General features: G+C 42.6%; 1 protein-coding gene across 4 annotated transcripts in view; it reads right to left on the bottom strand.

The window, feature by feature from the left end:
• Positions 1-2,467: 2,467 nt before the first annotated feature.
• SYT1 (synaptotagmin 1) overlaps positions 2,468-12,465 on the bottom strand; it is a 586,784-nt gene continuing 576,786 nt past the window's right edge. For all 4 annotated transcript variants that reach the window (XM_061125058.1, XM_061125075.1, XM_061125085.1 and 1 more), the window contains 2 exons: positions 12,281-12,414; positions 2,468-5,510 (listed from right to left, as the gene is read on the bottom strand). In XM_061125058.1, coding sequence (XP_060981041.1) covers positions 5,304-5,510; positions 12,281-12,414 — 341 coding nt within the window. In that variant the 3' untranslated portion in view covers positions 2,468-5,303. The remainder of the gene's footprint in view (positions 5,511-12,280; positions 12,415-12,465) is intronic.

Here is a 12,465-nt window from a genome sequence, read left to right as displayed (position 1 = left end):
CTGACTATTTTACAGTAGAGATTTGTGTGCAGCTTAAATCAATTGCTAAACATCAAAGAGTCCTGTGCATATTAATAGAGTGTTGCAGGGAGCCGGTAACTGCACACAGGGTTGGAATTTTCAGATCTGTAATAGTTAACTCTGCATAAATGGAGGAAGACTGTGACTTCTTGCCTCTGTTTCATCAGGTGTGGCTCAGACAGGAACACCCGAATCTTAGGAGAAGGGAACTTGAGTGTTTAGAAAGTCTATGCAGTTGCTCAAAGGTTTCCTAATGTTATGGATCAAATGTTTCTGTCCCCCCGAAACTCTTATGTTGAAATCCTAATACTTAAGTGATTGTATTAAGATGGTAGGGGACCTTTGGGGTGACTAGGTTACTAGGGTGGAACCTTTATGATTAGGATTGTGCCCTGATAAAAGGGACCCCAGAGAGCTCCCTCATCCCTTCCACTGTGGGAGAATTCAGTAAGAAGACCACCTCTCACCAGACACTGAACCTGTTGGTGCCTTGACTTTGGGCCACCAACTGGTTCTGGTCCGTGGTCCATTAGGACCTGGGCCACACAGCAGGATGTGCGTGGCTGGTGAAACCGAAACCATCCTTCCCTTCTCCACCCTGGCCCATGGAAACATTGTCTTCCACAAAACTGGCCCCTGGTGCCGAAAATGTTGGGGACCGCTGGACTGAGACACCTGATGTGTTGGTCCTTTGCTCACTTTTGCTCCACCCTTATCCCCACCTTTTTGAGCTGGTTGTGCCAAAGATGGTGGGCGCTAAGACCCAGCAGGCTGTCTCCTGGACTCCTGGCCCAGCTGGCTGGGATGAGGTTCTGCAGGTGGGGGCCCCTGGCTGAGCTGGCAGGGAGGAGAGGGGCAGAGGGAATCCTCCCCCTATTTCCATCTTCTGTTGGCTTTCTCAAGCAAGAGTGAGCCGATACTGGACACCATCTTCTGGCAGCTCTAGGACTTGCATTGCAGAGCCTCTGTGGGTCATAGCCCCGGCACCTGACCCTGTGGTGTTTCCACGGTGATTCCCACAGGTCCTGGCCCCTCCTCTATAGTTACGGGCTCTGTTAACATCTCCATTTGGTGTTTGCAGCCTTAGGGGTGGTGTGATGGGCTCTACTGCGCCCCACCCCCAATTTCTATATTGACGTCCGAGTGCCCCATTACCTCAGAATGTGTCTGTGTCTGGAGATAGGGTGCTTGAAGAAGTCATGAAGTATAAAGTCATTAGGGTGGACCCTAATTCAACGTGCCCCATGTCCTTATAAGAAGTTAGGACACAGACACACACAGAGGGAAGTCCATTGAAGATGCAGGGATAGGATGCCGCCTACAAGCCAAGGAGAGAGATCTCAGAAGAAGCACCTTGGTCTCAGCCTTCCACCTCTGTAACTGTGAGAAAGGAAACCTGTGTTGATTAAGTCACCAGGTCACGGAATGTGAGCTGCCCCCGGGAGGATGCGTGACCTCAGGTAAGGCAGTCTTCCTGGTGGAGGGCAGAGGGACGCAGCTGTGAGCTGTCAGCAGGCAGTGCTTCTAGCAGATTCTACAGGCTGAAGGAGAGTGGCGATGGCCCGCCACGGTGTCCACTAGGATGGAGCTGGTGAGAGTTCTCAGGGACTCAGTACACGTCACAGTGTCTTGAAATAGGGTATTTTTGTAAAAAAAAAAAACATATTTATTTGTCTGGCTTGTGTCTTGGTTGAGACGTGAGGGATCTTTGTTGCATGATGCAGGGCTCTGGCTCTCTAGCTGTCGCCCGCAGGCTTGGTTACCCCGAGGCATGTGGAACCTTCAACCTGAGTCGCCTGCATTGCAAGCCAGATTCTTAACCATTGGCCAACCGGGGAAGTCCCTTGGGATAGTATATTTACACGTCTGCCTGACACTGGGACCACGTGAACCTTCTGACATCATTTGTTGTCTCTGCATCACCCAGGAAGAGCACGGTACACAGCGGGCCCCTGATAACTGTTGAATTTAGTGAAGGAGAGATATTTACTTGTTTTACCTAGTAATTGCAGTGGGCAGGGAATTTAATGTGTCATGCTCTCCTTTGAAAATGGGCTTTAAAATATTGTATTTTTATTTCGTCCCATTCTGGAGAGGCTTCTGGGACTTGGGCTCTGGAGTATAAAAGGAGGACAGATTTGGGGCAAAGCAGGGAGCCCGAAGGCGTACCTGGGGAACTGGTGATACGTAGGAGCAGAGAAGCACGTGTTGGGAATGGCACTGGGCGGGAACGGCCAGATGCTCTCTGGGCAGTTTTCCCTCTCCAGCCATTCTGTCTTCATGGGCACAGGGGCTGGCATTCAGGGAAAGCTTTTGTTTAGCTGCCTCTGCTTCCAGCTGGCCCCAAAGTCAGTATGCCATGGACTCCCCACCAGGATCAGGTAAGAAAAAGAGTTGACAGGCGGCAACATCAACAGGAAATAAAACATTTTTATTGAATATCCATGTAATATGTTAAGTCATTGTTAACAACAATCAGAAAACTACTGTGGAATTCACTACACGAAATGAAACAAAATTTAAACCACCTCATCAAAAATGAAGGTAAAATACAGCTAAAGTAGTTGGCTCGCGGGCCACGAGCCATATGGCAGAAGAAAACACCCCAACATTTCTACAAGATACAGAGAAAATCCACACAGAGAAGCACTCAAGCAGGCAGTAAATATACACAAAGGCAACGAGGATCGTTCCAGAGCATCAGATTCTAGTACTTTGCACAGCTTTGTCAGAAGGGTACGTGTGGCTTATTGGAGGATGAGTCTCGGTCTTGAAGCAGGATCGGTCACTGACTTGTGATGGGTGGCGTAGTACCAACTGATTCTATGGTGACAATATCCCATGTCTGGCAGTGTTGCAAGAGAACGCATTAGTCGTGCTTTAACGCAAGAAATGGTGTGTACTTGGCAGCTCGAACCTGCTTGTTTCAAAATGTTTGTTTCGGTGCGAACAACTTAGAGCTGAATATGGTGAACTTAAATGTCAATTTCTGACATTCAAGGAACTTAAAAAAGTCAGTCAACTCCCTCGCTTTGGTAGGGTCTTATCTTTTAAATCGGAAGGAGTCTCATTTGAATCTTTTTAAAGCAGGTGTTTAATCTCACATCAGGACTTGTGCATTTTCTACTGTCTACTTTTTGAAAAAAGTGTGGCGCATCCACGGAAGGGGGAGGTGTTATTCTCCCCTCGTCCTTCAAGTCTATCCCAGTCCCAAGGCGTCTGCTACGACTGGGCTGAAAGGCCAAAGGGTTGGCCTCTGCTTTGATGAGGAGAGAACTAGACAGGAATTCTAGTTTTCTCAGGAAATAGCCAACCCTACGATTGAAGCTTCCCATTAGCCCTTTTTGAATTCTCTTTGAGGTTTTAAGAACCGTGGCACGAAATCCAAAAGCCTGAACGTGAGGCTAATGCTTAGCTTCCTTCCACTTTGTTTTGGGATTTTTGAAGACAGACTTTGCCTTCAGAGCATTCCTACTCTCTCTGGCCTGGGAGGGAGAAGGAACCACAGAGGTTGGTGGGAGAAAAGGCTAGATGCAGTGTGAGATCAGAGGCTGCCCTTGGGCGAGGTGGTGGTCTACTGCAGCGGGGATCAGTATGGTATATTGCACAGTGCTTGACAAAATGCTGTGTGGTCCACCTCAGGCTTCGCATCACTCTCATCCTATGCATAGCGTTTCAGTGCTGAGTTGGTCCTTTGTAATGAGAACTGTTTGTGCTACACACACCTTGGGCAGTGCAGTAGGAGGGGATGGCAGTATTGTTACAATATCACTAAGGAATAGATTGAGTGCTACCCACTGAGGAAACTACGTTAGGTGTCTAAGCACACACGGCAGTCACAGTGTACGCAGAGCAGTCCTTTAAGACTCTTATGGAATGACTAGTAGCTTCATAATAGTGCCATTCACTACAGAAGAACAGTGAAAACATTTAAAAACTCCTCCTAAATCAAGCATCTAGTATACATAAGAGGTTGCTTCAGTTTTCTAGAACTTGTTCTTGGTTGTGTTTCACCTTTTTTTTTTTTTTTAAAGGACAAATTAAAACTTATTTATGTAAAAAGAGCATATAAAAAGATCACTAGCTAGCTGTCTGTTTTGGCTTAATGGAAGTGCATTCAGAACTATGGCTAATTCTTTCCTTCCTCTTTTGATGGGATTACAATACTGTCTGTTTGCCACAAAGTAATTTTGTGTCGTAAGCACAGATTGCTGTGTTAAAAATATTCTGCATTCCTTCTAATCCGATATAATAAAATATTTTGTGATGAAGTCTGATGTGCAAACCTTTGGAATCATTGCAGGTGTGACAGCTGGAACAGAATTCACAGGGTGCTCATTGTGTGTGAAGGTGAGAACGGAGAGCTGCTTTTCTCTTTGAATGGCCAGGCAACATTTCAAAATGCCGACTTCTCCTCTCCTCTGCTTCCTTCCCATCCCTCCCACCCCCAGACAAATGCAGGTGTGTACACACACACACATGCACACACGCGCAACACCATCATGGCGTCACTCTGCAGTAACACGGAGTCACTGACCACTGCTCAGTCGCTTCCTCGAATGTCAGAGTAAGCTCTGACTTGAGCCCTGTAGATATGCACAGACGGATGCGATTCTGTTCGTGGCTGTAACTCCTGGAGGTCACGCTGGATGCTGCTCAGATCATGCTAATTTGCCTGTGAAGAAGTTCTACAAAATTGGATTCACCCACCGAATTTGTGGTGTAAGTGTATCTTGGTGCTCATATGATTCAATAGAAAGCTCAGGTTTAAGTTGTCCTTTAAGATGTCAGTTTCACTGTACTAGTGCCTTACAAGTTGAGATTTTTGCTGGAATGCAGATGATACTCTATTTACCGTATAATATATTATCAGCTCTCCTATATCTCAGTCAATTTACATAGTTTAAAATAGAACATCTTATTAAAAACATCTAGATATACACAGATTAGGAAACGCTTACAACATACAAATACACAAACTAGAAATAAATCTTTAGCATACTGGTATATACAACGGTGTGATACAGTAAAGAATTTCCGTCATGCTCTATCTACACATCATATTGCTTAAAAGAAGAGTAGATTTGGAGGGCAGTGGTATGATGAAGGGCTTTGGGGCTCTCTACGTTTAAATCTGTGCAAATTAAAACAGGGTTTGAAGTACCACTGAATTGTGTTAGGAACGCATGGCTGGAAAGATGAAAGGACCCATATTACTGAGGTATTTACAGATACTGGCTAAAGAGCACTATGTGGGCAAACACAGAAAGGCTTCTTCTCCCTTACTTCTTGACTGCCAGCATGGCATCAACCTCCTCCTCCACTTGCAGGGTGTGCCACTGGGCGATGGGGCGCCGGGGGTTGGCCAGCATGTCCGACCAGTGTCGCAGCTCCGCCCCGGTGCTGTTGTAGCCCACGAACACCTTGCCGATGGCATCGTTCTTGCCAATCTTGTCATAGTCCAAAACAGTTACCACCACTTGCACTTTCTGAGAGAGGACACAAAATAAACATTAATCATCCAGCCCTAGAGATAAAGTCCCACCACCAAGCTTCCTTGAGATCTAAGCAATTGGGAGATAAGAAGCAATCTGCAAGTACCAGGACAAGGCTGAAAATGACTTGGAACATAACCCAGGTCCAGTCCCTCTTGTCATTGTTACATCATCATCATCTTCAGTATCTTCAAAATACGTAATAAATGTTCATTTTGGCACAGTTCTAAGACTTCTATGTGAGCTGCTCAGTTACATTAAAGTGAAAGTGAAAGCAAAGTCGCTCAGTCGTGTCCGACTCTTTGCGACCCCATGGACTGCGGCCTCCCAGGCTCCTCCATTCATGGGACTTTCCAGGCAAGAATACTGGAGTGGGTTGCCATTTCCTTCTCCAGGGGATCTTCCCGACCCAGGGATTGAGCCCGCACTGTAGGCAGACACTTTACCGTCTGAGCCACCAGGGAAGTCCAAACATTAGATCCTGTTAACTGCTGTCATACAGATAAGATGCTAAAGCTCAGAGGAGTTAAATCACCTGCCTGAAGGCATATAAGAAATGAGTGGTTTGGTTTCTGGAGTTCATGTTGTAAAACACCATGCCATGCCACCCATGTCAACTTGTGTTCACTGTTAAATCCATTTGTTTCCATTGTTTTATCAACAAAATTTCTGACATTAGTACTCAGATCTTTGTGTATGTGTGTGTGTGATACGTTTTCAAAGCAATCATATACTACAATCCTATTTCAGGTGGGAAGAGACAGCAGAGTTTTGTTTAAAACTACTGTAGAATTTCAGCTAATCAATGATTATTGTGAGTATAAAATGTGACAATAGAGTGAAAGTCTTCGATAAGTAGTACTTAACTAAAGATAATTTTTCTCATTCATAAATTATCTCAATAAACACGAAGTAACTGTGTATCCAGCATTGACATCAAGTGGAAATAACCCTTTAGGCTGACAAGATTTACTCCAGTGATTCCATTAGGTTGTGAGGGTTTAGTTTATTTTTTCCAAACTTTAAACTTATTATTTTGTACTGGGGAATAGCTGATTGCCGATGTTGTGGTTGAGTTTCAGGGGAACAGCAAAGGGACTCAGCCACACATATACATGTATCCGTTCTCCTCTGAACCCCCCTCCCATCCAGGCTGGCACATGACATTGAGCAGAGTTCCATCTGCTGTACCATAGGTCCTTGTTGGTTATTCATTTTGAATATGGCTGTATGTTCGTGACCTTCCCAAAGTCCCTAATTATCCCTTCCCCCTGGAAACCGTAAGTTTGTTTTCTAAGTCTGTGAGTTTCTTTCTGTTTGGCAAGTTCATTTGTATCATTTCTTTTTAGATTCCACATGGAAGGGATGTCGTATGATATTTCTCTTCTGTCTGACTTACTTTATTCAGCAGGACACTCTCTAGGCCCCTCCATGTTATTGCAAATGGCATTATTTCCTCCTTTTTAAATGGCATTATTTCCTTCTTTTTAATGGCTGAGTAATATTGTGATGGCGTATTTAATGCCTTACTTTTTTTGTTGTTGTTGTTGTTGTTGTTTTGGTTTTTCATGTTCATTTAATGTACCTGGTGAACTTTAAAATATCCATTAATTATACAGTAATTAAACTATAATTTTCACTAAGTGGACTTATATTTCTTGAGAAGTTCTGTTAGTTATCCCTTCCTTAAATGCCTAGCTACCATAAAATTTTAACTAGAAGCCAAGCTTTGAAAAGGAGCAATAAACCATTAATTGTAGGTTATTATGAAGCTGGATTTTAAAGCAGTGTTTATATAAATGTTCCATCAATACAGCTTCTATACGCTGCTTTATTTCTCCTTCTAGTTCTCATATCTGTGCTTTGTGCACAGGAAATGTGGGTGTGATGTTGAAAATAAAACTGTAATAAAGCAAATTGTAAATAGAAGCAAAAGGAACAAAAAGTTATTTCACCTGCAATGTACTGCCTGAAATTTAGTTGGGAAATTAAGTCATTATTTTCTTTAGCATCATTGGCAGATACTTGAAATCAGTGACATTTGGAATGATTGAGCTAAATTCCTGATCTGATGATTATGAAGACGAAAAAAATAATTCATGGCCTGAAGCAGTGATGTCAAACTCTTTTCGTATGAAAAGTAAAGTCACTGTGGGTAATTTTGCAAGATTTCCACTTTGAAAGTCATGCATTCCTTTTTGTCTTACGCTGTGGCACACCTGTTATCTCTAACTAAGGTGGAAGTTTGTTTGGGGTAAGTATTTAATACTGTTGAGGACGCATGCCTGCATCAGGAGCGATGGTGAAAGTGGGGTTTGGGAGCTGCCCGAGGTGGCGTCTGGTTCCCTGTAGCCTTGGGTAGACCTTTCTCCCCATCACCGCGCTCCTTTTGTTGGATTAGATCATCCCTTGCGTTCCGTTTTCCAGAGGGGTCCCTCTGCCCTGAGAACTCTCCAGGGGGGAAGTATCCCTAGGGGAGGGCGTGGACCAGGGGCAGAGCAGTGCCTTACTTTTTTGAACTGGTAAAAGAAAATCTATACCAGTTTGACATGAAAGAAACACTTTACATTTTAGTTCTTTCTAAGTAACTGATTTGCTTAGTCGAAACAGGCAACGGTTCCAATCTAGAAACCAAGGGAAAAGATAAAGGAAAAATTTAGAGAAAAGTAGAATTTGTAACGTTTGGTGGCCAGAGTCAACAGAAGCAGAAAATGTACTGATGGAAGCCAGGGCCAGATGAAGACGCTGCACGGCTGTGGCCCTTTACTGCTCTGTCGTCTGAGGATTGCATTCTGTATGAACATCCTGAGAGAGGCGCCCACACAAAGCTTCCGATCAGAGAAAAAGATCACTTCTGAAGGTGGAATTGAGAATGTAGAATGCACCACACGGGCAGTAAAGGAAGCTAATTTCCACTTTGTGCAGCCGTGGATTGATTCCATTATCAAGAGCATCACCTATTTATTGGATGGCATTTGAGACCAAGAGCAGCATCATGGTGGTTCTGAGCACTTTTCCCAAGTGAGTTTGTCTGGATGCCATCTCATTGCAGGAAATGGGGGCAGAGACACTTAGGCACATCGTGGGCAAAGGGAACAAGGGTTTTGGAGGTTGGAGTGAATAGTCGGAGTGAGTTTTGGTTGTTTCACCTCGGAACATATTCATTAGTAGCAACCAGGACAAAATACCCTTATAAGGGACTTGTGTTAATATTTCCAGCTGTGTTTGTAGTATATACATTTTTTGGGGGGGGGTGGTTTGCTACATTTTCATGTGATTTGGGGAATCAGTATATTTTGCTTCTTTCATGTTTCATGTGGATAGAGGCAGAAAGACACTCTTATAACCTCAGGATAAATGAAACCCAAGTCCCTATCACAGCATGTTAAATGCTCATTTTCTCTAGGGAAATGCAAAGCTTAGGTAAGCAGCCTCTTGGGGGAAAAAAGAGAAAAAAGAGCAAATTGACTCAAAGAACAGAGAAGACAGGAAACAGTCAAAGGCGTGCTCATTATTTTCATGCCTCATGGACTCTGTATCAGGCTCTCTCTGTCCCGACAAAATGTTATCTTCTCTGAAAGGCTGCCCCAGAAACCCAGCACACATCTTGTTTCTAATGTGCTTCATTTTTCAATGCGTTTGCATTTGCTGAAATTTATAGTTGAAAAGGGACATGTATTTTTTTTTAATGTATAGAATTATAGCTCCAAGGAATAGATTTACAATAGGACTTTTTATTTTAATGTCCTGCCTTATATAGTTTTGTGGAATTAAAGCCAAAATGCCAGGAGGTGTTAATTTCCACAGGACTAATGTCTCAGAACTTAAAAAAAAAAAAAAAGAGTTCATCAAGTGAATACAGCAAAATAAATTGTCAGAGAAATTTTGGATGTCTTAATTTGCCAGTGGGTCCAAAGCAGTGAACTCACGGGTTCAGACTAGTAAACAAGTGACTGGGGACAGGGAATCTTCTGCGATGTCTTTTACTTGTAGAACAGCTATGGAAAGTAAATAAGCGTGTACAATCTGCTGACTTGTGAAAATATATATAAGAAAGGTTATATAAAAACTGTGAGCTGATGTGAGGATGGTGGGGTTACTGGCAGTTAAAAAAGTGGCCTATATTATACAGTAGCTACCAGCCACAGGCGCTTAGTCGCCTCGGGTGTGCCCGACTCTCTGCGACCCTACGGACCAGGGCCTGCCAGGCTCCTCTGTTCATGGGATTCTCCAGGCAAGAATACTGGGGTGGGTTGCTGTTTCCTTCTCCACAGGTAGCTGTTTAAATTTAAATAAATTAAAACTGAAGTCCCTTGTTACACTAGTGGTTAAGGTGCTCATGGCCACCCTATGGCTGGTGGCTGCCACACTGGACAACATGGATATTTCCATCCTTACGAAATTCTGCTGGACAACGCTGATTTACATAGTACTTTAACCTTACTGTTAGATCCATTTTCTAATAAAATGTTAATTTGAAAAAAAGATAATATTATAGATATTAAAAGAGATAAAGACCAATACAGTGTACTAATGCATATATATGGAATTCAAAAAGATGGTAATGATAACCCTATTTGCAAGACAGAAAAAGAGACACAGATGTACAGAACAGACCTTTGGACTCTGTGGGAGAAGGTGAGGGTGGGATGTTCTGAGAGAACAGCATCGAAACGTATATTATCAAGGGTGAAACAGATCACCAGCCCAGGCTGGATGCATGAGACAAGTGCTCAGGGCTGGTGCACTGGGAAGACCCAGAGGGATGGGATGGGGAGGGAGGCAGGAGGGGGGGATCGGGATGGGGAACACATGTAAATGCATGGCTGATTCATGTCAATGTATGGCAAAAACCACTACAATATTGTAAAGTAATTAGCCTCCAACTAATAAAAATAGATGGGAAAAAAAGATAATATTAAAAAAAGGTAATATTATTGTGAATAATAATGATGGCAACCATTTCCTGAGTGTCCGTATGTGCTTAACGCTGTTCCAGATGCTTTTACATGCATAATCTCGCTTTGACATGGGTTCTGTTGTTATTCCTGTTTTACATATGAGCCTCAGTTTCCCTTTTTTTGTTTAATTATTTCTTTATTGGCTGTGCTGAGTCCTTGCTGCTGCGTGCTGGCTTTCTCTAGTTCAGGAAAGTGGGGCTACTCTCTAGTTGTGGTGCGAGAGCTGCTTACTGCAGGGGCTTCTCTTGTCATGGAGAATGGACTCAAGAGTGTGGCTTCAGTAGCTGCAGCTCACGGGCTTAGCTGCCCTGTGGCATGCAGAATCACCCTGGACCAGGGATCGAACCTGTGTCCCCTGCATTGGCAGTTGGATTCTTAATCACTGGGCCACCAGGGAAGTCCCCAGCTTCCTTATATGTATATAAAACTGGGGTAATAATGATGCCTCTTTCACAGCATAAGAATTAAATGAGCCTATGCAGGTAAAGTGCATAAGTATGTACCTTGGGCCTACGTACAAAATAAATATACAATAAATGTAGCTATTAACTTTCTTCATGGAATAAAAGTGTGATTCATTCTTACAGTACTGTATTTTAAGAATGGGTTAAAGGTAAAAATATGCAACTGAAGACTATTGGCTGACTTCTGTGATTCTGAACCTGTAGGAGGTTCCATGCTGTAGTTTTTAATGCCCACCCTTCATCTTTCCTTCAAGTCATGAGCAAATTTCCATAAGACTGAAAAGATAAATATTTTATAAAGTTTATCAAATATTTTATAAAGTTTAAAAATAGTGTTGCTTTAACCAATTTGACTCTCTGCTACCCATTAAATGTTAGTAAAAATAGCCTATAATTAGTGGATGTGAACTTTGGGTCCAATAGCCTAACTATGGACTATGAGATAAGAAAACCTAAACATATTTAAGAATTGCTAAGTAATAAGTGAAAGTGAAAGTTACTCAGTTGTGTCTGACATTTTGTGACCCCATGGACTATGCAGTCCATGGAATTCTCTAAACCAGAATACTGGAGTGGGTAGCCTTTGCCTTCTCCAGGGGATCTTCTCAACCCAGGGATTGAACCCAGGTCTCCTGCATTGCAGGCAGATTCTTTACCAGCTGAGCCACAAGGGAGCCCTAGTAGTGAGACCATGTGCTATCTTTGTGGCTACATGTAGATCCTATTTTGAACCTATTAACTGCAGGGTCTTTTAATAGAATACTTTCAATCATAATAAATATTATCTAGCAAATTAAGGTACCATCTTTATAAAAATAACCATCCATTCCAACTCAGAAGCAGGAATCTGAATTTAAACAATCAAAAATACAACTTGGCCTAATTTTTCTACTGGTGAAAGATTAATTATGCTGCATATCTAGCATTAACCAAGATATTTCTTTTCTCACTTTTTACATTTTTTTTTTTTTGCTACAAAGAGGTGATAATGAGAAATACTGTGGCTTGAGAGTCAAGAGTTAAAGCTCAATCTTTCTTTACTTTTTAACTTTTGTGGATGTACTTTTTGAATTAGCAGAGTTGTTCTGTTGATGTTCTTTTTTCTACTTTATTTCTGCTTGCCAGAATGCCTGCTGCTTTTGCTGATGAAGCAGCGTATCCTATGCTGTATATTTTATCATTTCCCTCTTCATGTAGCTTGAGCATCAGATGTGCGTGGAATAAGGATGGCAGTTCGAGTGGAGACATGTGCACTGAGAGTTTACAAGGTCTGTGTGTTTAATTTATGTGGTCTGAAGAAATGAAATCGAATGGGAAGACAAAATATGTTTTACATTACCTGGATTTGCTCAAAGGGTACTTCAAAGCTGAATGACTCATTGTAGTAGGGGTTAAGTGTATTCTTTTTAATTGTTGTCTTTTTCTTCTTCAGCCTCTTGCCATTCTGCATCAGATGAATCTTCACATAAGGATCTGAAAAATAGAAACAAAAACATTAGATCAGAGACACATATTTTAGATTAT

Source organism: Dama dama, chromosome 3, assembly GCF_033118175.1.
Source record: "Dama dama isolate Ldn47 chromosome 3, ASM3311817v1, whole genome shotgun sequence".
Taxonomy (NCBI): domain Eukaryota; kingdom Metazoa; phylum Chordata; class Mammalia; order Artiodactyla; family Cervidae; genus Dama; species Dama dama.
This window is presented reverse-complemented; position numbering and strand designations above follow the sequence as displayed.